General features: G+C 35.3%; 1 protein-coding gene across 1 annotated transcript; it reads right to left on the bottom strand.

Moving 5' to 3' along the window:
* Nucleotides 1-3,421: 3,421 nt before the first annotated feature.
* Nucleotides 3,422-25,008, bottom strand: LOC143246469 (uncharacterized). Its single transcript, XM_076493233.1, has 2 exons — nucleotides 24,265-25,008; nucleotides 3,422-8,373 (listed from the first exon to the last, which is right to left on the bottom strand). Exons 1-2 carry the CDS (start codon nucleotides 24,922-24,924, stop codon nucleotides 8,077-8,079), a joined length of 957 nt encoding a protein of 318 aa, XP_076349348.1. The 5' UTR covers nucleotides 24,925-25,008; the 3' UTR covers nucleotides 3,422-8,076.
* Nucleotides 25,009-26,571: the final 1,563 nt, after the last annotated feature.

Raw genomic sequence — 26,571 nt, 5'->3', positions numbered from 1 at the left:
GGAACTGTTTGACAGGAAAGAAAAAACGGAAGTAGGAGATTTATCCTGTCTGCAATAACTGCATAGTTGGCTTACCGGCTCGGTTCAGTAGCATTTGGTTACTTTATTTGCACCGTATATCTTTTGTAGCGGCAGTTGAAGGAATGACAATACTCCATCTGATCTAATCCCTTTTGTATGATTTATCTCCAATGGAGTATAAAGTCGTCTGATTGTGTTTTGTAAAATATGTGTATTTATATTTTAATATTGTGAATGATCTATTAAACCCACTTTTATGTGCCTGACATTTATTTTGAGTTATTTTACTATAATAAAGAAGACAAGTTCGAGATAAAGATATGACCAAGTTTCTTCAACGCCCTCAAACAAATGCATATGAAGAGAATATTAGGTCTCTAAAAATATATTTTACTGATCAGTGATAAGCCTTGTGGTGACAGTTTGACACACCTGAATGACAACTCTGCGATGTGATATACACTTAATTCTGTAAGATTTAAATCTGATGCAACTGTTTTACTTTACCTTGTTTCTTTAGTCGATGGTTGAGAGATACACCGTATACTTTTAAATGTAGCTTTAGTGTGATACTAAGTATTCTTATGCGGCCCGGCATGGCCAGGTGGTCAAGGCACTCGACTCGTAATTTGAGGGTCGCGGGCTAGAATACCCGTTACACCAAATATGCTTGCCCTTTCAGCCATGGGGGCGTTATAATGTTACGGTCAATCCCACTATTCGTTGGTAAAAGAGTAGCCCAAGAGTTGGCGGTGGGTTGTGATGACTATCTGCCTTTCCTCTAGTCTTACATTGCTAAATCAGAAACAGCTAGCCCATATACTTTTCGTGTAGCTTTGCGCGAAATTCAAAACAAACTAAACCAAGTATTCTTAATTTCATACGTATTTGCAAATCTTTATAATTTCTTGTTTATTGAAAACAAACCAAGTATGATGGTAAATTTACGGACTCACTTCGCTATATTTTGAGGATAGATTTCTGGTAGTGTACTGAGCGCACTGTGTAGATTTACGCTAAAAAATAAAAAACGTACATAACTGGTAAACGTGACATAAACCAAAAAATGTAAAATATTTTTTACCTGTTAGATCAACATCAACCTCTTCTTGATGCGACAAAAGCACTAACAATAACGAGAACTTGTGTAAGTTAAGAGAAACGTAACATAGATAATCTAGATACCTTTCTCACGAGAGTAAGTTTGTTCGTTTTTTGTATTTCGCGCAAAGATACACGAGGGCTATCTGTGCTGGCTGCCAAGAATTCTCGAATTCTGAACCGACAGAGTGTGAAGGCAGCTATTCAACGGCACTGCCTGACAACTACTGGACTGTTCGAACTGAATAGTGGGATTTGATCATCACTTTTTTGACACATTCACGGTCCCAAAGCGCGAAATGTGGATTTTATTTGCGGCAAACCATGGACTCTTGGATTGACATTATGTTACGCTGTTATGGTACGCTACTACCTGGCTACACCCGGCCCCAAAGAGAGGACAAATATGTTTTCAGCGCATCGTTAAAACTCGAGTTGATTTTTATAAAATAATTTCTTATATTGAATAGGTATAGTTTATCATATCTCGTTTTAATAATGTTTTGAAGTTTTATTCACTTTGTTCGTAGTGGGGTTTCCTATTCCGAAACGCGTTTTATACACGCCTGATAACAGTGGTTCACTAAAGTTTATATTATGTAACTTTTAAGGTATCATAGCTAAAACTTTAAGAAGAGGTTTTAATATTCCAGAATTAGGCTTAACCCATCTTTAAAGTCTGCATGACTCGAGCTAATAAAACACGCTAGTTTTTAACATAGTAAGAGAAATATTTAGGTAAACGACAAGAGTTCCTTTGTTCGTGTGAGAATAAGGAAAAAACGTTGTTCTGATGGTGGCGGCCAGTTGTACGTTTACTAGATGTCTTATTAACAAAAATGGAGGGGATGAAGATGGACGCTTTGACAATCTTTTCTGGACTTGTCACTCTACTGCTTTAACCCTAAAAATCCCTGACAGATAAGGTATTTCAAAGAACAATTTCTGAATTATTTATGATGACATTTCTTGTGGAACCCTGGCATTCACTTGAAGTTTACTGCATTATTATTGTATTGGTTTTGCTTTCTTCCATGGAAATATAATAATAACTTCTAGAAAATTCGCGTTCTTCACTAATAAGTCCTCTTATGTAAGTTATTGACGTATCAGTTTCTTGCATGAAGACATAGTGTGATAGCTTAGAACATTCGCCTTTTTCACTAATATCCTAAGTAACCACTGATATATCAGTTTCCCTGCATGAAGACATTGTGATAAGTCTTAGAACATTCCATTCTTCACCAATAGGTCCTACGCACGTCTTTAATGTAAACACTCGTATTTCTTTTACTAATTAGTCCTCTTATGTAAGTTATTGACATATATCAATTTTTCTTGTTGAACACATAGTGTGAGAAAGTCTCAGAATATTTCATTATTCACTAACAAGTCCTATGTAAGTCACTGACATATTAATTTCCCTGCATTAACACATAGCGTGATAAGTGTCAGAACATTGGAGTTTTACACTAATGAATTCTGGGTAAGTAGGTTCAACCTTTAAAACTTTGAATCACATGGAAAATTGTTTAGGTCTGCCATTAGAGAAAAGCAACCATGAATTATAAACATCAGTACTAACATTTTTAGATCTGTTTTTCGTTTCTAATTATTCCAATTAAACATTTTTATTGCAATTAGTACGTATAAAACTGCTTTTTGTTAAATTATTAAAACATCATTTGTATTTTCAGAAGTCACAATTCGAAATTAATACGAAATATACTGAAATACTAAACATTTATTTTGTAATGTTATTATTGCCTTCATACACGCACAGATGTCCGAGAATTAATATATTCCAAGAATGACTTCTTTACATCGAAAGTTTAAACATTTAAAGCATCTTTACAAATATTTAAGCATATTAAAAACATTATAGCTGTAAGCATACACATTCACAGGTTCTGTCAAAAAATTGTTTACGTGCCAATATACAAAAAAAACCCACAACAAAACAATGATTTTTAGAGAAGAATCTATTGCATAGATTGTACAGTAGTCTCTGCATGGATTGGCTAGGTTTTAATCATTCGTCTTCGTATCAATACGAGTTACCTTGTTTAAGATTTGTTAATTTGTTACGCAAATTAATAAAGGATAATCACATTTTTCACTACCCTAGAAATCAGCTTAATCTAAGTAACTTACATCAAGGAATGTTATTGTTTTTAAAAATTCATAGAAACACATTTTATGACAGAAAGTACATTATTAAAACTTGAAAGTATGTTTAAAGTATTTTTTTCTTGTTTATGTAATAACATTATTGTCGTTTTCAACAACAAAACACTTTTTGTAAAATCACCTGATTCACATACAGCAATATTTTCTCAATTATTTGTTTATCATAATAGTGTAAAAAATGAATTTTTATTGTATTTTATTGTATATTGTAATATGCACATTTTACAGTCTTATAATCATTCAATATGCAAACGCGTATATACAGAACGTGAATTTGAGAAATTAACAATAATAACCACAAAATACTTCACTCAGTTTACAGAATTTATACGTTTACGCGAACTATTTATTTCCTGTGTTTACAGTAGTGGCGTTACAGAAGTAATCATTGGGCTACCAGTTTCAAACTACATTTCAAGACAAGTAATAATCCTGTATAATTCTGTTCGTGAAAAGAGAGAACTGTTAAATATTCTTACTTGTTCTGTATGTTCGACTTTAACCAGTATTTGTATAGCGTCTGACCTTTATCATTGGTGTGTAACCAGTTTAAATAATGTCTAATGTTTATAATTGGCGTGTGATATGTTTAGCTCTCTAATCTTTATAACTGGTGTGCGACCAGCTTAACTAAAGTTTAGCCTTTATAATTGGTGTTTGACTGGTTTAGCTATTCTTTAGTCTGTACAATTAGTTTTTATATCGGAGAGTGAGTGACTAATTTAGTTAATGTCTAACGTTTATACATGATATGTGAGCAGTTTATCTAATATAGAACTTTTATAATTGGTGTATGATTAACTTAACTAACGTTTAACCTTTATAGTTAACTTAGCTAACGTATGATTTTTTTACACCATTAGCTATAACTCATAATTCCAGAATTGGAAATATGCAGTGTTAGTTGTAACTAGTATTTTTAAAGTACCTGATGTGTTTATTACAAATAATTTTGAAAAGTTGTTGATTGTGATAAATCGAGTGTGTATTCGTGGTTGTAACTATTACATACGAATTATTGAATGTACAGTCGTGGTTGTAACTATTACATATGAATTATTGAATGTACAGTCGTGGTTGTAACTATTACATATGAAGTATTGAATGTACAGTCATGGTTGTAACTATTACATATGAATTATTGAATGTACAGTCGTGGTTGTAACTATTACATATGAAGTATTGAATGTACAATCGTGGTTATAACTATTACATATGAAGTATTGAATGTACAATCGTGGTTATAACTATTACATATGAAGTATTGAATGTACAGTCATGGTTGTAACTGTTGCACCTAAAGTATCGAGTGTTTGATTACAAACAATACATCTGATGTATTGGATGTATAATCTTTGTTACACCTGTTACAAAATGTTTCGGCTTCCCTCTATATAAATGTTAGTTTCGAAGAACTGAGTACAGCGTGTTGATTGGAATTGCTTCTTATGAGTATTCTAGGTTCTAGCCGTTATCTCTAAAGTATTGAGTATACAGTATAGGTTCTAGCCGTTAGATCTAAAGTATTGAGTATATAGTACAGGTTCTAGCCAGTACATCTATATTATTGAGTATACAGTCTAGGTTTTAGCCATCACATCTATATTATTGAGTATACAGTCTAGGTTTTAGCCGTTACATTTAAAGTACTGAGTATACAGTCTAGGTTTTAGCCATCACATCTAAAGTATTGAGTATACAGTCTAGGTTTTAGCCATCACATCTAAAGTATTGAGTATACAGTATAGGTTTTTGCCATCACATCTAAAGTATTGAGCATACGGTCCAGGTTTTAGCCATTAAATCTAAAGTATTGAGTATACAGTATAGGTTTTTGCCATCACATCTAAAGTATTGATTATACAGTCTAGGTTCTAGCTGTTACATCTAGAGTATTATGTATGCAGTCTAGATTCTAGTCGTTTTACATGAGGTATTGAACATACAGTCTAGGTTTTAGTCGTTGCATGTGAAATATTGAGTATACAGCCTAGATTATATGTCACTATCGTTACTTCTGAGGTATTAAATACATGTACTGACTATAACTGTTACCTTTGAATCACATGATTGCACAGGTGCTGTTGTATCTCTTACCCCTGAATTACATGATTGTATAGCTGTGGTTATATCTGTTATCTCTGAATTATATCAGAGAATATTCCTGGCTGTAAGTGTACTTGAATGATACGAGTGTACAGTTTTGGTTGAAACTGTTATCGCTAAATTATCGTGTCTACAGATTTGGTTGTTATTATAGAGTATGAAATGTGGCACTTATGCCTTCAGATACTTCTGGTAGCCAGTTGTATTTGTATCTCTCAACCCTGGAGTATCGAATGTGCAGTTATGATTCTAACTGTAGTACCTTAGAATGAACAAACGTTCGATTATGTAGTACCTCAGAATGGTAAATGTACAGTTATGTCGTACCTAAGGATTAACAAATGTAAAGCTATGTAGTGTCTCAGAAAAGCAAAATGAACGGTTATGTAGTACCTTAGAATGAACAAACGTTCGATTACGTAGTACCTCAGAATGGTAAATGTACAATTATGTAGTGCCTAATCTAACTGTTACCTCTAAAGTTACAGGTGTACAGTTTTAGCTCTGTTACCTCTAAAGTCACAGGTGTACAGTTTTAGCTCTAACTGTTACCTCTAAAGCCACAGATGTATAATCTCAGTAATGCACAAAAAGTATAACTGATGTGTTTTACTACTGAGTAAGAAATTATTTTGTAAAATACGTAATAGTTGGCAGTGCTACCTTTCAGGTATCACGGGGCAGTTGCGTATATCTGATATACCCTACATAATTGCTACATGCGATACACCTTTAAAGGCGAATGCAAAACATAAATTGTATATTTAATGTGTCGGATACGTAAACATATTTACTTTCTGTTGTATTTATTTCTGAATAACCATCAACAAAAACTTGACTGTAGCTGTTCCTTTTGAAGCCTCAGGTGTGAAATGTAACTATATATAGTATTGTTAAAGTGCCACATATGCATTGTTGCTTATTGCTGTTACCTATGCGGTCTTGATTGCATATATTATTTCAAAACTATATGATGTGCAGAACTGGCTGTAAGTGCAATTTATTTTACAAGCATCTGATGTACAGTTTAGGTTGTGAATGTTACTTATGTCAGAAGTATCTGATGCACAGTTTAGGCTGTAAATGTTAATTAAGTCAGAAGTATCTGATGTACAGTTTTGGCTGTAAATGTTACTTAAGTCAGGAGTATCTGATATTCAGTTTATGATGTAAATGTTACTTAAGTCAGAATTGTCTGATATTCAGTTTAGGGTGTAAATGTTACTTAAGTCAGAAGTATCTGATGTACAGTTTAGATTGTAAATGTTACTTAAGTCAGAAGTATCTGATTACAGTTTAGGTTGTAAATGTTTCTTGAGTCAGAAGTATCTGATGTATAATTTAGGTTCTAAATGTTACTTAAGTCAGAAGTATCTGATGTACAGTTTAGGCTGTAAATGTTTCTTGAGTCAGAAGTATCTGATGTATAATTTAGGTTCTAAATGTTACTTAAGTCAGAAGTATCTGATGCACAGTTTAGGTTGTAAATGTTACTTAAGTCAGGAGTATCTGATATTCAGTTTAGGTTGTAATTGTTTCTTAAGCAGAAGTATCTGATGTACAGTTTTGACTGTAAATGTTAATTAAGTCAAAAGTATCTGATGTACAGTTTAGGCTGTAAATGTTACTTAAGTCAGGAGTATCTGATATTCAGTTTAGGCTGTAAATGTTACTTAAGTCAGAAGTATCTGATGCACAGTTTAGGTTGTAAATGTTACTTAAGTCAGAAGTACATACTAACTATATTAATGCTAACTTTACCACCGTACTTAGCAAGTTATTTACATTTGGTTACTGAGCAACATACAATGTTCTGTGCTAGACGACACAGTTTTATTTTGGCTCATTTGATTTGTGTACCAATTTTAAACAAAACACATAATATATGAATTCAGAAAACAGCATTCTACCATTATAATACTCTGAGGATTTCGGCTGTGTGCTTAATTAATTATATATCTGGTGCTTCAGTTAGCACCAAATTCTCTGTATTATAACGTAATTTTAACACTCACGTTTATTTGACGTTTGAGAAATACTAGTCTCCAGGTTTAGAGATTTATTAATAACACAGTTTCTTGTGCAATGAAAGAAATCTGTGATTATGCTTTGTCTCATACTTTACACAAGAACTTTGGTATATATATATATACACACATACCAATTTTACTTCTATACAAACCATTGTTTACATATATAAGTCACTATATAATTACATAGTGCTATAAATACAGCGATAATACATCTACATTTTTAAAGTTGGATACTTCGGATTGCCACTTATAACATTAAATAACTTAGGTAATAGTATCCACCTTCTGTGGTGAAACGCCTTAGATATTATATCATTAAATGTAGTAACGCCTTACCAATTTTCCCAAGAAACAGAGTTTAACTTATTCAAAATAATTAATTATTTATTTCAGGTCTTTGAACGTACCATATCCCATTGAGTACTACGATAAGATATTTAGACACTTTGTCTTTTTTTTTAGTAAAAAGTAAATCATTCGAAACGTTGTCTTAATTTCATTGTATAGCTTTCTGATATTTTGATTTTGTTTTGTTAATATTTATCCGTCGGTGAAACTGGCGGCCTCACTTTCATTCATTTTCTCAACATCAAAAAAACAAATCCTAGGAAGCTACCTCACGTGTTCACACTTGCCGGGAAGAGCACAAATGGGCTAGCCGACTGGCAACGGCAGGCGGAGGTTCGTTGTTAACCGCAGTACCGTGGTGACCCGCTCCCCAAGGTATACGACCATCAGCCAAGCCATGGCCGGAACCGTGCGGGAAGTGCGAGTTTTGAACGCCGGGTCGATGGTCGTGCAGGCTTCGATGAGACTCGCGTTCTTTACCGGTAATGACGTCCGTCATGAAGGCGATGTACATGATGGCAAGGCGGAGAGTTTCTATTCGAGAGAGTCGCTTTTCGTAAGCGAACGTTGGCACCTATGAGAAATAGAAAACAATGTTAAGTGTGGCCGATTAAATATTTGGGGTGATAAGAGCAAGTGGAATGTTGTTTTAGACTAGCGCAAAAAGGAGCTTGTGCCAGAAAAATATGACGTAAAAACAACAGTAATAAAGAATCCACAATTCCAAAGTATTTAAATAAATAGTTACATAAATTATTATCGTAAATACGCGAAATGTGAGACACAACTCGATAAACGTAACGTAGGAATGTCTTATATACCGTGTTTCTCCGATAATAAGACCTACCCATAAAATAAGACCTAGTGTGATTTTTGGGGATAGTTTTAATATAAGCCCTACCCTTAAAATAAGCCCTAGTTAAGAGTGGCAGGAAGAGGAAAGAAATAAAAAATAATAATTTATTAATTGGTTTAATAGTTAGTTAATTAGTTTGTTTAAGTATTAATCAGTTAGTTTAATAGTTTAATAATAGTTTATTTTAAATGGTTAGTTTAATAGTTTGACTTTGTAACTTCATTTTTTTAATATATCAAAATAAGACATCCCCCGAAAATAAGCCCTGGTGTCATATTTTGGAGTGAAAATTAATATAAGCCCTGTCTTATTTTCGGAGAAACTCGGTACGTACCACCCGCTAGTACAGCGGTAAATCTACGAATTTACAACTCTAAAATAAGAGGTTCGATTCCCCTCGGTGGGATCAGCAAATATCCCGATGTGACTTTGCCATGACACGAACACACGCTTATATTAGTGGTATTTGTTTTTAACATCTTTCACTTCTGTACGTATTATACTAAGACTTTTGAACTTTCGAATCGTGAAGTTGGTATGTACAGTTTAGTTCCAGGGTTTAAACTGTGGTCAGTAGAGATGAAACTCTTCGTAAAAATATGGTTATTTTAATAAAAGAGCCTGACAATAAAGTATCTGTTGTGGTTACGTTGTATTTATAATAAAGCTTGAAGTTAGTTTAAAAAAGAGCAAAATATTGTGAAAACATAGAGGTATAACAGTTGGTTGTTTTGAATTTCGTGCAAAGCTGTCTGCGCTAGTGTTTCCTAATTTAACACTAAAAGGAAAGCAACTAATCATCTCCAACAAATAGTGGGATGGATCGTTCCATTATATAATATCTCCACAACTGAAAGGGCGATTCGAACCCGCGCCCTTTAAATTGGAAGTCAAGCAAACCTGACCACTATACCATGCCGGGCTTTGAGAATAGAACAATCAGAGAGAACATAATATATCCAGCTATCTTCTGTGCCCACAGCGGGAATCGAGCTCCTGGTTTGAGCATTGTAAATCCTTAAACTTACTGTTGCCTCACCGGCAGACATATATGTTTTAATACGTGTAATATTGCAATGACACAAAAAAGTGTAAATGTGTATGTGCAATATATACACATACGATAATGAACGAAAAATATAGAACTTATGATTTAACAGAGGTACATAGAGAAATAGACATATACATATGTCAATGCAACAAAATAAAAATATAGAACTTATGATTTAACAGAGGTACATATAGAAATAGATACACTGCTGGCCAAAATCTTAAGGCCAATGAACATAAAGAAGAAATATGCATTTTGCATTGTTAGACTCAACCACTTATTTGAGTTGAGCTTCGAAAGATGAAAATAAGAAAAGGGAAAATAAATAAAAAACTTTTTTTAGCATTTAATAGAGAAAATGTGAACACTATGAAATTAGCCTTAATACTAGCTGGTCAAAAGTTTAAAACCATACCAAAAAGAAGTCCTAAACAGAGTAGGAAATGCAAGAGGTCTCAGTAGTGAGTTGCACGGCCGTCATTGCGAATAACTGCAAACATTCGCTTTGACATGGTCGATATAAGCGTTTGCAGAAGACTGGCTGGAATGTTATTCCAAGTGGTAAAGATGGCTTCACGAAGATCATGCACTGTTTGGAAGTGACGTCCATTTCTATAGACTTCCCTTGCCATCCACCCCCCCCAAAAAAAAAAAAAAAACAAACAAACAACAACAAACATTTTCAATGGGGTTCAGTTCGGGCGAACACGCTGGATGGTCCAAAAGAATCACGTCATTCGCCACAAAAAGTCCTATGTCCTGCGGGCATTGTTGATTGCAGCATTGTCGCGCTAAAAGATCCAGTCATTTCCACACAAGCGAGAGCTTTCAGTCAATAAGGATGCTCTCTCCAACATGCCAATGTAGCCAGCTGCTGTTTGACGCCCCTGTATAACCTGACGCTCTATTGTTCCATGGAAGGAGAAAGCACCCCAGATCATGATGGAACCTCCTCCACTATGTCGTTAAAAAATGTCTCCGGTTGGATATTCTTATCGTGCCAGTAACGTTGGAAGCCATCTGGACCATCCAGGTTAAATTTTTTCTCCTCGTCCACTTTTCTATGTCCCATGTTTGGTGCTTCTCAGCAAAGTTTAACCGAGCTGTTTCGTGGAGTGGAAGAAGGCCTGGCCTTTGAAGACGTTTACGGTTTTTAAAGCCTTTCTCTCCTAAATTCCATCTTATTGTTCTTGAGCTACATTCTGCGTCCGTAAGGGCTTTAACCTGGTTCGACGATCGGCTGGTGTCTTGCCGGACAACTCGTCGAATCCTCCTACTCAACGCTGGTGAAACTTTCTTGGGCCGACCACCTGAAGTTCTCGTTCCGTATCCCTCAGGGTCTTTAAAGAAATTTGCAACAGCAGTTTTACTACGCCCAATCTCACCAGTGATAGCACGTTGAGAGAGACCTTGCTTCTGCAGCATCGATAATTCTGCCATGTTCAAACTCTGTCAACGTTTTAACCTTTGCCATGTTTTTACCCAACAATAATACAGGAGATGTCAATGGGAGATGTTGACAACGCTAATGCTTGAGCACAAATGACTAAATTTCGTTACGTGTTTACCGGTTAACGCTTCGTTTCAGTATGGTCTTAAAATTTTGACCAGATAGTATTTAGGCTAATTTCATAGTGTTCACATTTTCCCCTATTAAATTCTAAAATTTTTTTTTCCTTTTTCTTATTGTCATCTTTTGAAGCTCTACTCAAATAAGTGGTTGAGTCTATCTAACAACGCAAAATGCATATTTTTTCTTTATGTTCATCAGCCTTACGATTTTGGCCAGCAGTGTATATGCGTGTGTCAATGTAACAAAATACAGAACTTATGATTTAACAGAGGTACGTACAGAATAAGATATATGTATGCGTCAATGTGACAAAATAAAGCATTCCAACGATTCCAAAGTGTCGTCTAATGGCACAGTGGTATGTTTGCAGACTCTCAACATTAGAAAAAAGTTAAATATATATGTAAAAACGGCTCGTTTGGGTCGAGAAAATATTTTACGTAGAGGAGCGAACAACGTTTCGACCTTCTTTGGCCATCGTCAAGTTCACAAAGATGACGGAAGAAGGTCGAAACGTTGTTCGCTCCTCTACGTAAAATAATTTCTCAACCCAAACGAGCCGTTTTTACATATATATTCCTCTACAAGTGGGTTTTCTCGACATCACTGATTAGAACAAAGGATTTCGATATTCGTTGTAGGCAGAGCACAGATAATCCACTCTATGGCTCTGTACTTAATAATCAAACAAACAGGCAGACGATCCACAACTATTAAAAATGGACACGTTTTAAAATAAAACAAATCTTTAGAATATAAGGTGATGTTTTCTTTTAAAAACCAACATCATCCCAAATCATAATAAAGACACAGTTTCATGAAAATTACAATACAGCCATAATTTAGTTCAAATCCCAACACAGACACAGCTTTATCTAAATAACAATACATAGTTTCATTCAAACCACAATACTGATATAGTTTCATCCAAATCACAATAGAGACATATTTTTTATTATAATGACATTCAGTAACTTAGAATTATGTTGTGTGAAACGAGTAAGATAATTGAAGCTAGGAATTGAAAATGTGCAATGTGCAATGCCAGAATACGTTTTGAACACGAGAAAGCCGTTCGTAGACTTGCGACAAAGCATGTTAAATGGTTCAAGATTATAATGTTTTTGTAAGAAACTGATAGTAACACCTTTAACTATTACTATTGATTGCGTAAAGTTGAACGATATTAGCGTTTAACGTATACATTCAGTTTTAGTGTTTAAACATATATATACATTTCTCAAAACAATACCTAAATTAAAGTTGGGGCCAAATGGACAAGCGTGAGAACTCTTGGGTTCACGTATAGCTGATCCTGAATTTGATCTTCTGATTAGAGCTGAGGCAGCAAACCACAACACAAATGACCATAAAGATCTTTTCCAGCTTTAGTGCAAATACCAGTTTTGACTGTCATTCTTATAACTCATCCATAGCTGGAAGTGTATGAATGGCATTTATGAATGAAGTTTTTATTCCCAAAGCTAACCTCTAACCTATTCCAAGCACCTAATATTCCCAAAGCTAACCTCTAACCTATTCCAAGCACCTAATATTCCCAAAGCTAACCTCTAACCTATTCCAAGCACCTAATATTCCCAAAGCTAACCTCTAACCTATTCCAAGCTCCTAATATTCCCAAAGCTAACCTCTAACCTATTCCAAGCACCTAATATTCCCAAAGCTAACCTCTAACCTATTCCAAGCACCTAATATTCCCAAAGCTGACCTCTAACCTATTCCAAGCTCCTAATATTCCAAAGCTAACCTCTAACCTATTCCAAGCACCTAATATTCCTAAAGCTAACCTCTAACCTATTCCAAGCTCTAATATTCCCAAAGCTGACCTCTAACCTGTTCAAGCTCCTAATATTCCTAGAAGCTAACCTCTAACCTATTCCAGGCGCCTAATATTCCCTAAAGCTGACCTCTAACCTATTCCAGGCTCTGTGTTCCCAAAAGCTGACCTCTAACCTGTTCAGGCACCCTGTATTCCCTAAAGCTAACCTCTGACCTGTTCCAAGCACCTGTGTTCCTAAAGCTGACCTCTAACCTGTTCAAGCTCCTGTGTTCCCAAAGCTGACCTCTAACCTGTTCCAGGCACCTATTATTCCCAAAGCTGACCTCTAACCTGTTCCAGGCACCTAATATTCAAAGCTGACCTCTGACCTGTTCCAAGCTCCTAATGTTCCCAAAAGCTGACCTCTAACCTGTTCCAGGCGCCTAATATTCCCAAAGCTGACCTCTGACCTGTTCCAAGCTCTGTGTTCCCAGAGCTAACCTCTAACCTGTTCAGGCACCTGTGTTCCTAAAGTTGACCTCTAACCTGTTCCAGGCTCTAATGTTCCCAAAGCTGACCTCTAACCTATTCCAGGCGCCTAATGTTCCCAGAGGCTGACCTCTGACCTGTTCCAGGCGCCTGTGTTCCCAAAGCTGACCTCTAACCTGTTCCAGGCTCCTGTGTTCCCAAAGCTGACCTCTAACCTGTTCCCAGGCTCCCTGTGTTCCCAAAGCTGACCTCTAACCTGTTCAGGCACCTAATGTTCCCCAAGCTGACCTCTAACCTGTTCCAGGCTCCTGTGTTCCCAAAGCTGACCTCTAACCTGTTCAGGCGCCTGTGTTCCCCAGAGCTGACCTCTAACCTGTTCCAGGCTCCTGTGTTCCCAAGCTGACCTCTAACCTGTTCCAAGCTCTGTGTTCCAAAGCTGACCTCTAACCTGTTCCAGGCACCTGTGTTCCCTAAAGCTGACCTCTGACCTGTTCCAAGCTCCTAATGTTCCCCAGAAGCTGACCTCTAACCTGTTCCAGGCGCCTGTGTTCCCAAAGCTGACCTCTGACCTGTTCCAGGCGCCTGTGTTCCCAAAGCTGACCTTTAACCTGTTCCAGGCTCTAATGTTCCCAAAGCTGACCTCTAACCTATTCCAGGCACCTAATATTCCTAAAGCTGACCTCTAACCTGTTCCAAGCTCCTGTGTTCCCAAAGCTGACCTCTAACCTATTCCAGGCGCCTGTATTCCTAAAGTGACCTCTAACCTGTTCCAGGCGCCTAATGTTCCTAAAGCTGACCTCTGACCTATTCCAAGCTCCTGTGTTCCCTAAAGCTAACCTCTAACCTGTTCCAAGCGCCTGTGTTCCTAAAGCTAACCTCTAACCTGTTCCAGGCTCTGTGTTCCCCAAAGAGCTGACCTCTGACCTGTTCCAGGCGCCTGTATTCCCCAAAGCTGACCTCTAACCTGTTCCAGGCGCCTGTATTCCCAAAGCTGACCTCTAACCTGTTCCAGGCTCCTGTGTTCCAAAGCTGACCTCTAACCTGTTCAGGCACCTAATGTTCCCAAAGCTGACCTCTAACCTGTTCCAGGCGCCTGTGTTCCCCAAAGCTGACCTCTAACCTGTTCCAGGCTCCTAATGTTCCCAAAGCTAACCTCTAACCTGTTCCAGGCACCTATTATTCCCAAAGCTAACCTCTAACCTATTCCAGGCTCCTGTATTCCCCAAAGCTAACCTCTAACCTATTCCAAGCTCCTAATATTCCCAAAGCTAACCTCTAACCTATTCCAAGCTCCTAATATTCCCAAAGCTAACCTCTAACCTATTCCAAGCACCTAATATTCCCAAAGCTAACCTCTAACCTATGCCAAGCTCCTAATATTCCCAAAGCTAACCTCTAACCTATTCCAAGCTTCTAATATTCCCAAAGCTAACCTCTAACCTATGCCAAGCTTCTAAGTTTTAAATACAATAGAAGCAAAACTGGTCAATTTAAAATCCATAGCGAAAATAATAAAATTTATGTTGCAAATGTATTGTGAATATTTATCATCTGTTGAATTGCATTTAAACAGAGGGGTTTTAGACAAGGTAATCATTTATACGGAAGCAAGTTCTCAGGAATTAAAACAAGTAACAAATTAACAACTATACGAGGGTTTAGAAACTGATTAAATATTAAACATAACTTTATCATGTTAGTAATATCAAAGTTTTAAACATAAGACAAGCATTTTAGTAACACTAACATTTTAAACATAATTTTATCATGTTAGTAATATCAAAGTTTTAAACATAAGACAAGCATTTTAGTAACACTAACATTTTAAACATAATTTTATCATGTTAGTAATATCAAAGTTTTAAACATAAGACAAGCATTTTAGTAACACTAACATTTTAAACATAATTTTATCATGTTAGTAATATCAAAGTTTTAAACATAAGACAAGCATTTTAGTAACACTAACATTTTAAACATAACTTTAGAATGACAGTAATATCAAAGTTTTAAACATAAGACAAGCATTTTAATACTGCTAACATTTTAAACATAACTAGCATGTTCGTAATATCAAAGTTTTAAACATAAGACAAGCATTTTAGTAACACTAACATTTTAAACATAACTTTAGAATGACAGTAATATCAAAGTTTTAAACATAAGACAAGCATTTTAATACTGCTAACATTTTAAACATAACTAGCATGTTAGTAATATCAAAGTTTTAAACATAAGACAAGCATTTTAGTAACACTAACAGTTTAAACATAATTTTATCATGTTAGTAATATCAAAGTTTTAAACATAAGACAAGTATTTTAGTAACACTAACATTTTAAATATTACTTTAGAATGGCAGTAATATCAAAGTTTTAAACATAAGACAAGCATTTTAGTAACACTAACATTTTAAACATAACTTTTGAATGACAGTAATATCAAAGTTTTAAACATGAGACAAGCATTTTAGTAACACTAACATTTTAAACATAACTTTAGAATGTCAGTAATATCAAAGTTTTAAACATAAGACAAGCATTTTAGTACTGCTAACATTTTAAACATAAGTAGCATGTTAGTAATATTAAAGTTATAAACATAAGACAAGCATTTTAGTAACACTAACAATTTAAACATAATTTTATCATGTTAGTAATATCAAAGTTTTAAACATAAGACAAGTATTTCAGTAACACTAACATTTTAAATATTACTTTAGAATGGCAGTAATATCAAAGTTTTAAACATAAGACAAGCATTTTAGTAACACTAACATTTTAAACATAACTTTTGAATGACAGTAATATCAAAGTTTTAAACATAAGACAAGCATTTTAGTAACACTAACATTTTAAACATAACTTTTGAATGACAGTAATATCAAAGTTTTAAACATGAGACAAGCATTTTAGTAACACTAACATTTTAAACATAACTTTAGAATGTCAGTAATATCAAAGTTTTAAACATAAGACAAGCATTTTAGTACTGCTAACATTTTAAACATAAGTAGCATGTTAGTAATATTAAAGTTATAAACATAAGACAAGCATTTTAGTAACACTAACATTTTAAACATAATTTTATCATGTTAGTAATATCAAAGTTTTAAACATAAGACAAGCATTTTAGTAACACTAACATTTTAAACATAAGACAAGCATTTTAGTAACACTAACATTTTAAACATAATTTTATCATGTTAGTAATATCAAAGTTTTAAACATAAGACAAGCATTTTAGTAACACTAACATTTTAAACATAACTTTAGAATGACAGTAATATCAAAGTTTTAAACATAAGACAAGCATTTTAGTAACACTAACATTTTAAACATAACTTTAGAATGACAGTAATATCAAAGTTTTAAACATAAGACAAGCATTTTAATACTGCTAACATTTTAAACATAACTAGCATGTTAGTAATATCAAAGTTTTAAACATAAGACAAGCATTTTAGTAACACTAACAGTTTAAACATAATTTTATCATGTTAGTAATATCAAAGTTTTAAACATAAGACAAGTATTTCAGTAACACTAACATTTTAAATATTACTTTAGAATGGCAGTAATATCAAAGTTTTAAACATAAGACAAGCATTTTAGTAACACTAACATTTTAAACATAACTTTTGAATGACAGTAATATCAAAGTTTTAAACATGAGACAAGCATTTTAGTAACACTAACATTTTAAACATAACTTTAGAATGTCAGTAATATCAAAGTTTTAAACATAAGACAAGCATTTTAGTACTGCTAACATTTTAAACATAAGTAGCATGTTAGTAATATTAAAGTTATAAATATAAGACAAGCATTTTAGTAACACTAACAATTTAAACATAATTTTATCATGTTAGTAATATCAAAGTTTTAAACATAAGACAAGCATTTTAGCAACGCTAACATTTTAAACATAACTTTAGAATGACAGTAATATCAAAGTTTTAAACATAAGACAAGCATTTTAGTAACACTAACATTTTAAACATAACTTTAGAATGCCAGTAATATTAAAGTTTTAAACATAAGACAAGCATTTTAGTAACACTAACATTTTAAACATAACTTTAGAATGGCAGTAATATTAAAGTTTTAAACATAAGACAAGCATTTTAGTAACACTAATATTTTAAACATAACTTTAGAATGCCAGTAATATCAAAGTTTTAAACATAAGACAAGCATTTTAGTAACACTAACATTTTAAACACAACTTTAGAATGCTAGTAATATTAAAGTTTTAAACATAAGACAAGCATTTTAGTACTACTAACATTTTAAACATAACTTTAGAATGCCGGTAATATTAAAATTTTAAACGTAAGACAGTACGTTATGATTTGTGATGTCGTTATAAAAATATATAAAAGAATTTGTCATGAAGCTGTTTATAAATCGTTTTCTACAACGACACAATCTGGTAACCATAATGTGTTTGTGTAATACTTCTCAGTGAAAGCGTAAACGACTTGGAAATATACGAGGTCCGAGCTGGTAGACAATAAAAAAAATGGTTTTGTGTGCTCCTTGTATATCAAGGTTGGCCAATATAACACAGTTAACACAGAAACCTTACCACAGCTTTGGTTTGTTTGTTTTGTTTTTGGAATTTCGCACAAAGCTACTCGAGGGCTATCTGTGCTAGCCGTCCCTAATTTAGCAGTGTAAGACTAGAGGGAAGGCAGCTAGTCATCACCACCCACCGCCAACTCTTGGGCTACTCTGTTACCAACGAATAGTGGGATTGACCGTGACATTATAACGTCCCCACGGCTGAAAGGGCGAGCATGTTTGGCGCGACCCTCAGATTACGAGTCGCACGCCTTAACACGCTTGACTATGCCGGGCCCATAGCTTTGGTATAACGCGATTATCATGTGCAGTAGCCTTACGAAAACATTAGTATACCACTGTAATACTGTTACTACAGTAACGTTTTGAAGTCGTAGGTATAACTGTTACAACAACAATCTCACGAAGGCTTTGATATAACACAGTAAAAGTGTTATTCCGTTACTAAAATATTAGGTTGAGGAATAATTCGTGAGCGTTTTTAAATAATTTCATTCAAACATTACATGCAAGACTATACAATACTTCAATGCATGAACACATTACACCCAAAACATTTATTATGATACTTTATTTCATGTAATACCTGGGTATATAGTATGCATTTTTGTAAACGAAATTGCAAGAAATTAAATGCGAAAAGCCGATGGTGTCGAAAATGCTCGATTTTGTCCACTTGACATTCCATTTAATGAGCTGAAAATGAAAGCAAAAATTAAAGACATATGAAAATCAAACACACCATCTATTAGAGCAACAAATTATCTACCAAATGACATGAAATATTTTGCGAAAGCGTTTCATTTATAAATATATTTGTTTAATTTAAAAAACGCTCACGAATTATTCTTCAACCCAAATAGTATTTTGAAGGCCTCGGCAAAACACTTTTACCACATTAATGAGAAAAGGACTTTGTTATAATACAGTTACCACAGTAGCATTACAAGGCCTAGGTATATAAAGCCTGAAGTGTCTTCCCTTAAAAATTTCCCAATAATGGGCTCATAGGTTTTACTAGCATTAAGTCTTCCATTTTCGAAATAAAGTTTTTGATGATAGTTGATGACTAAAATCTTACGAGGACTAATTCTTTGGTATAAGGAAGAGTTTTAATGTAATATTTAATGAGGGTTCATGACGAAAATCTTACGAAGACTAATTCATTGGTATCAGGAAGAGTTTTGATGTAATATTTAATGAGGGTTCATGACTAAGATCTTACGAAGACTAATTCATTGGTGTCAGAAAGAGTTGTAATGTAATCTTTGATAAGGGTTCAAGATTAAAGTCTTACGAAGACTAATTCATTGGTATCAGGAAGAGTTCTAATGCAGTCTCCGGTGAGGGCTCATGGCTAAAATCTTACGAAGACTAATTCATTGGTATCAGGAAGAGTTGTTATGCAGTCTCTGATGAGGGCTCATGGCTAAAATCTTACGAAGACTAATTCATTGGTAACAGGAAGAGTTGTAATGTAATCTTTGATGAGGGTTCACGCTTTGTCACACACAAAGTTGGAAAGTCGTTTCCATCTTGATATCTTATGTTTATGAAAAGAAACATTGGTTGTGGAAGTAATTCTTGAACTCGTTTATAAATATAAGATCAACGTTCCAATAATACTATCATTTTACATATAAGGCAAACATGCTAATATTAAAATTTTAACTATAACTACGTCATTGAGTTCTAGGTATTCCATGTTAATAAAAAACTTGATTACAATTAATTGGTCCGGCGTAGCCAAGCGTGTTAAGGACTTGGACTAGTAACCTGAGGGTCGCGGGTTCGAATCCCCGTCGCACCAAACATGCTCGCCCTTACAGCTGTGGGGGCGTTATAATGTGACAGTCAATCCCACTATTCGTTGGTAACAGAGTAGCCCAAGAGTTGGCGGTGGGTGGTGATGATTAGCTGCTTTCCCTCTAGTCTTACACTGCTAAATTAGGGACCGCTAGTGCAGATAGCCCTAGAGTAGCTTTGCGCGGACTTCAAAATAAACAAACTATAATTAATTATATTTCTTATAATCATTATTATTAGGCTGATACATATAATTAATCATATTTCGCCAGCTTATAAAGGCCTCACATTGTAACTACTGTTTTTTCTAACAAATGGTTTATATATATAATATTCTGACCATAATTGTGTTTACTGTGTCCTAGCAGGTATAATGATCTCCGAGTTAGACGAAACACAACGTCTACAATGGATGTGACGAACATACTGTAGCTGAAATACTATTGTATTTCTTCTAAAAAAAAAAAAAAGGTTTGTTTGTTTTGGAATTTCGCACAAAGCTACTCGAGGGCTATCTGTGCTAGCCGTCCCTAATTTAGCAGTGTAAGACTAGAGGGAAGGCAGCTAGTCATCACCACCCACCGACAACTCTTGGGCTACTCTTTTACCAACGAATAGTGGGATTGACCGTAACATTATAACGCCCCCACGGCTGGGAGGGCGAGCATGTTTTGGCGCGACTCGGGCGCGAACCCGCGACCCTCAGATTGGGAAGTGCACGCCTGCCATGCCATGCCACAAACAAAGGAACTGAATAAAAAATGCAGTGCTAAAAATAAGAAAGGTGTAATAAAACTGTTGTAAGAAATAGCTATTAAAATATAGTGTTAATATTCAACGATAAATTTCTTCGCTAGTTTTGAGAGACTTTTAGCAAATCATACTTGTCAAACAGCATAAAGTGCTGAATAAAACTACAGAACTAGTTTATATATGCTGAGATACACATTATGATTTAATATCAAGGAAGAAAGTTTTGAACTCAGAGCAATAAGATCTGTATTCTGACGAAATCCTTCAGTTAAACAACGTTCAAACGAAATATGTCATATTAAATATAGCATCAAATATACAAAAATCAAACAACTGTAATTAAAAAACATATCAGGTTGCAGTTAGTAAATATGCTGTTATTCTGCAAAAATGAAACTCAATGAAACCAACCTCACCATGCAAATACAATTTTATGTTATATATATATATTTATTTGTTTTTTGCATTTCGCGGAGAGCAACACGAGAGCTATCTGCGCTAGCCGTCCCTAATTTAGCAGTGTAAGACTAGAGAGAAGGCAGCTAGTCATCACCGCCCACCGCCAACTCTTGGACTATTTTTGTACCAACAAATAGTGGGATTGACCGTCATATTATAACGCGTCACGGCTGAAAGGGCGAACATCTTTGGTGCTACTGGGATTCAAACTCTCGACCCCCGGATTATGAGTGGAGTGCCTTAACCAATTGGCCATGTCGGGCCACTTCAAGAGTAAATAAAACCAAAACTAAAAGTAATATATTTTTATTTCTTTTTTATTTATATGTCATACTGTGGTTAGGGTCTACAGAGGCACATAATTGTTTTTATGAGTCATGAAATGCGTAAGTTTTACTGACGTTACGAAAGTACAAATTGAAAAATTAAACGTCTGTTATACGACGTAATTTTAGTGTGCACTGTTTGACTAACAAACAACACACTACTATACAGTTGTACGAATGGTTAAAACAAATAACCCCTCCAGACGGCCTTCGGTCCCTCTTTTGTAAAAATTATTGTACTGCTCATATCAACCAAGTAAAGCGTATTTTTCAATAATCCTTTTCGTACTTGAACATAACAAACACACAAGACTCTATGATGCCGATTTATCTGCAGTAGCCAGTCATGCTAGAGAATAAGGACATACGTAAAATTGGATAATACAAAAACTGTAGGATATGAACAATACGTACAAAAATTAAAGAGCATTCTAGGTCAATCTAACTGTAGCATAAAAGTCATACAGGCTTGGATATCTCTTGAAAACATTTAGGTGGGTAGCTGATGTAACTTTTAATGGGTGAAACCCCAGCAGAATAGACAATGCATCTGATCTCCTTCAAGAACACACAGGACCGAACTTTGGCCCTCATCAACGTACATAAACGTTCTCAGAACTTCTATGAAGACAGCAACAGATTAATAACAGACAATTATGATAAAAATCTGTTAGTGTTTGTTTATTTGAAGTTAAATCACAGAGCTACACAATGGGTTACCTCTGCTCTGATCACCACGAGTATCGAAACCCGGTTTCTATCGTTGTAGGTCCGCAGACATATCGCTGTGCCACTGGAAGACACCAGTTAGTAACAAATCTACATTCATATAAATAATTAGTTACTAATTAGTAAGTAGATTTAGATTTATACAGACTGCTACCCATAGCAACGAGATGGTGCATGTATGGTGTAACCATGAAGCATACCCCATCTTGTGCTTAAGTGTTGACTGAAATGAAATCACTTTGAAGGATTGGAAAAGAAAGTTATTGGATGATTGTGTTCTATAGTGAGGTGAATGGAGAGATAAAGAAACAAAGATTTAGATTTGTCCAGTTGAATTAAATGAAATGTTACTTTATTCATTTAGGGAAAAAACCGGAAACAAGAGAAAGGTTTAAATACAGTTTTAGCTCAATTTTCGGCTAAACGCTTTTCAAATTCTTTATAATTTGACTAGAGCGAACACCAGTACATGTGTGAGCTATGTACACTGGTGGTGATGAGACAATATAGTATAATTGAGAAGTGATGGATAATTTTTACCATCTCACCAATATCAGACTTAACAGAATGTTTTGGGAAGTAATTTACTTTCAAAACTGATTCTATTTCATTAAATTGTTGTTAAGAAAAATTCAAAAGCGTTGGTATTGTTATAACATAAATATAACATTTTATTATATTTTCTTTATATAATCAATAATTATATACAACGAATATGGTATATGTAAACTGTAACCTGCATATACAAATAAAGGCGGCAGGAAGGTAACACAGGTTAACCCTGTGTGGTTAATCTTTTGTTAACCTGAAGATGACCTAGAAGGTCGAAACGTTGTTCTTTGCTTAATTAGTAAAAGTGTTAATAACTATACCAGTTGTCCTGTGATGCATTTTTATCTCAAGCAGTGTTTCCTTAATGATTTTATCCCTGTAAAACGTGTATATCCGGATAGCATAATTGTAATGCGGTGAACACAACAAAAAGATTCAAAAGTGTCCTTTTGTTTCACGGCCAATAACTTAAGAGCACCAAGTAATAGTGTAACTTTCCTGGAATGAATTTTAGCTAGGTTTCCCATAACGTCATTTTGATTTAAAAAAAAACAGATGAAACGCCTGTGAACCAACGATTTACCTTTTTTATTTAATTAGTTAGAAAATAATAGTATTTTCAATCTCTCAATATTTTATTTTTCAACCTGTCTAAGAACAAAATACGGTCTTGTAACTGAAAGCTACAACATTATACTGACGCACTTCTAAAGAGGCCCTCTGTTTAACTTATAAACTACTTGTTTATATTCTATTTCATCTTCGTTAAAGTTTGGTTCGAGTCAGCTTGAGACAAGTACAAACAACGTGCTAAAATATCCTTTTAACTATGAAATATAAATAACACAGGATTATTATTAGCTATGAAATATAAATAACACAGGATTATTATTAGCTATGAAATATAAATAACACAGGATTATTATTAGCTATGAAATATAAATAACACAGGATTATTATTAGCTATGAAATATAAATAACACAGGATTATTATTAACTATGAAATATAAATAACACAGGATTATTATTAGCTATGAAATATAAATAACACAGGATTACTAAATTTCAGAAACTGGATGAGTGTTTATGTTTATCTCATTTGATGTGATAGCAAGTAGACAAATAATGAGTGAAAAAACTGTACTGGAGTTGATATTTTTTTAATCAGACAGCGATTAAAAGGACATTTCATTTAAGTCCTTGTATTGGTTTAGAAACATTGTGCTGTTAGAATGTGACATTTGAATACAAGTTGCAATGCCAGATACTGTTTATCGACCATGTCTTCTCATCACGTAACAGCATTATCCTTGTCTTTGTGAACTATGAATTAGTGTACATTTATATGTTTTTAAATTATGTATCTTCCCCACAGCCTTTGTAGCTTACGTTTCTTGGTCTTTGGATGACCACCGAATTTCGTCACACTACACTACGATATTAAGAAAGAACTGGGAACATTCTTTGGCAAATTACAAAGACAGATTAAGAGTGCTGTAACTTACCTTCTTCCTCAGTTTATCAAAAGCAGAATTCAGATTGAACATCCTTCTACGTTCTCGGATGTTGGCCGCTCGCCGTTGGGCCAAGGTCGCTAGTCGTCTCCGCGGCTTGGACTTCGTTACCTGAGAAGAGCTACCAAAGTGATCTCCTGGTGGGCCTAGTCCACCGCAGCCCGTGGGAGAACGAAACTGTGGTCCGAATCTTTGGATGGTCATCCCAGGTACTCTTGCTCCCGTGAATGCACAGTGACTGCTAGCGAATCCAAAAGGATTAAAGTCGCAAGAGACTGGGTTCGTAGATGCTGGAGTGTGGTATGGGGAAGTGAAGGCGGGTCCGTCCCAAGGAATTGGAGCGTAGCTTTCTGTTCTGTCCGGAGTGACCGCTCCGGGACCTGTAGAACTGAAGTATGTGATGCCGAAGTTCGCTGAAGAGTGGCCGGGTGGAGGCAACCTGAGCCCGTTAAATCCGAAGTCAGCGTAAGTTAGATCAACACCTGCGGCTGCAGCGGCCGCGACGGCTGTGTTTGTTAATTCGAGAAACGACGTGGCTGCTGCTACTGCGGAACTGGTTGATCCGCATTCAGGTGTGCTAAACGTGGGGTCCGTGGCCGGGTTGGCGTGAAAACGATTGACACTATTTGAAGGGTTCAACGCGCTCGACATGGCATTCAATTCGGTGCGCGCACAAGCGTGTGTGTTTTCTCTCAAGACAACGTGCGCTCCCCACTAAGGTAACGGCTGGCAGCAAATCTCACGTGCAAAGTAGCTCAATGTAAATAATTAAGATATCAAGAAGTGGCTGTTTATATATGGCTAGTTGCACCATGACAGGAATGAACGTCACAAAAGTTGCCGCACGAAGAACTCCCAGTTGATGTTCACTAATAGTTGTATTAATGTCTGAGGCGAATGCTGAGGGGGTTGGGGAACAAGAGAAGAAAGGGGAGGCTCAGATCAACACTAACAGGCCGTGCCTAACACGCCTACCGTGTAATATGCTCGATTTCATGCTGCATCGCTTTTAGCCTGCAAGGTGACGCTCGTGCACGTCATTTACCGGGTGCACCGGCTGTTCTTAAGCAGCATACACCCTCCACCAATCACGAGTCTCACAGATGTGACGTCGGTCGATTTTCGAAGTTGCCAATTCTTGCTGGTTCTCATTATTATTGAACATAAAACAGCCGTTGCATCACAGACAAAAAACTTGACATTTTAAGTACGTATTGACCATACGATTTATGTCAGTAGATAGTAACTAATTTCGAAGTTAACCACAAAATGTTTCCTATCTGAGTGTAAGACTCCATAACACCCAGAATTTATCACATCTCTTCTGTAAAGAAGAGAAACAAGAAACAATTATAGCGACGAATCTAAATAAACCAACAAAAGGAAAACGAGCGCTCAGTTGGTTGACAAATTTATCATAACCAAATGATTTATGAAAATAGAAAAATATTAATCAACAGCGTCTGATAATATATATATATATACACACACACATTTCCCCAGAACATCCTTCAGTTAAAAACAAAACAAGTATATCGCCACTGCACCAAAGCGAAAGTTTGAATGAAACAATAAAAAAGTCACCCAGAAAGGTAGCTAAAAAATAAAAATATAAACATTCATATTAAACAAATTAAAACTTATTAAGGTACATCGTGAAACGAATCAAATAAAACTGACAAAGATGAAGGAATGGAGAGGGTGTGGCAGAACCACCGAGTGGTTCCTACCAGACATAAGGGGTAGACATTTTGAGCAGTGGTTTTCAACATCCTACACACAAACCCACTATAGAAATTATTCCACCAACAATGGAAGTTACATTCAAGTCAAATTACCGAAGTTTGTGTAAATTGTTCAATGGTCAACAACGAAGAGTTATATTACTAATTGAGAAACATAGTCGAAGCAAAGGAAACAGTGTATGTGTTATATTACTAATTGAGAAACATAGTCGAAGCAAAGGAAACAGTGTATGTGAGCACTTTAGGCCCGGCATGGCCAGGTGATTAGGGCGCTCGACTGGTAATCTGAGTGTCTCGGATTCGAATCCCTGGCACACCAAACATGCTCGCTCTTTCAGCAGTAGGGCGTTGTAATGTGACTGTCAATCCCGCTATTCATTGATAAAAGGGTAGCTGAAGAGTTGGTGATGGGTGGTGATTGATGACTAGCCACCTCCCATCTGGTCTTTCGCTGCTAATTTAGGGACAGTTAAAGCAAATAGCTCTCCTGTAGCTTTGCGCGAAAATTCTGAAACGAACAAACAAACAAAACGCGTGCACCTTAACATCTTAA

Source organism: Tachypleus tridentatus, chromosome 3 (assembly GCF_004210375.1).
Source record: "Tachypleus tridentatus isolate NWPU-2018 chromosome 3, ASM421037v1, whole genome shotgun sequence".
NCBI classification, from domain to species: Eukaryota; Metazoa; Arthropoda; class Merostomata; order Xiphosura; family Limulidae; genus Tachypleus; species Tachypleus tridentatus.
The sequence above is the reverse complement of the archived record's forward strand: the minus strand, read 5'-3'. Positions and strand labels throughout refer to the sequence as shown.

Bases quoted from the DNA above. Each gene is read 5' to 3' on its own strand.
- LOC143246469 (XM_076493233.1), bottom strand. From the start codon at position 24,924: ATGTCGAGCGCGTTGAACCCTTCAAATAGTGTCAATCGTTTTCACGCC. The intron at 8,374-24,264 runs GTAAGTTACAGC...TATTTCTCATAG, and splicing joins TTGATAAACTGAGGAAGAAG to GTGCCAACGTTCGCTTACGA.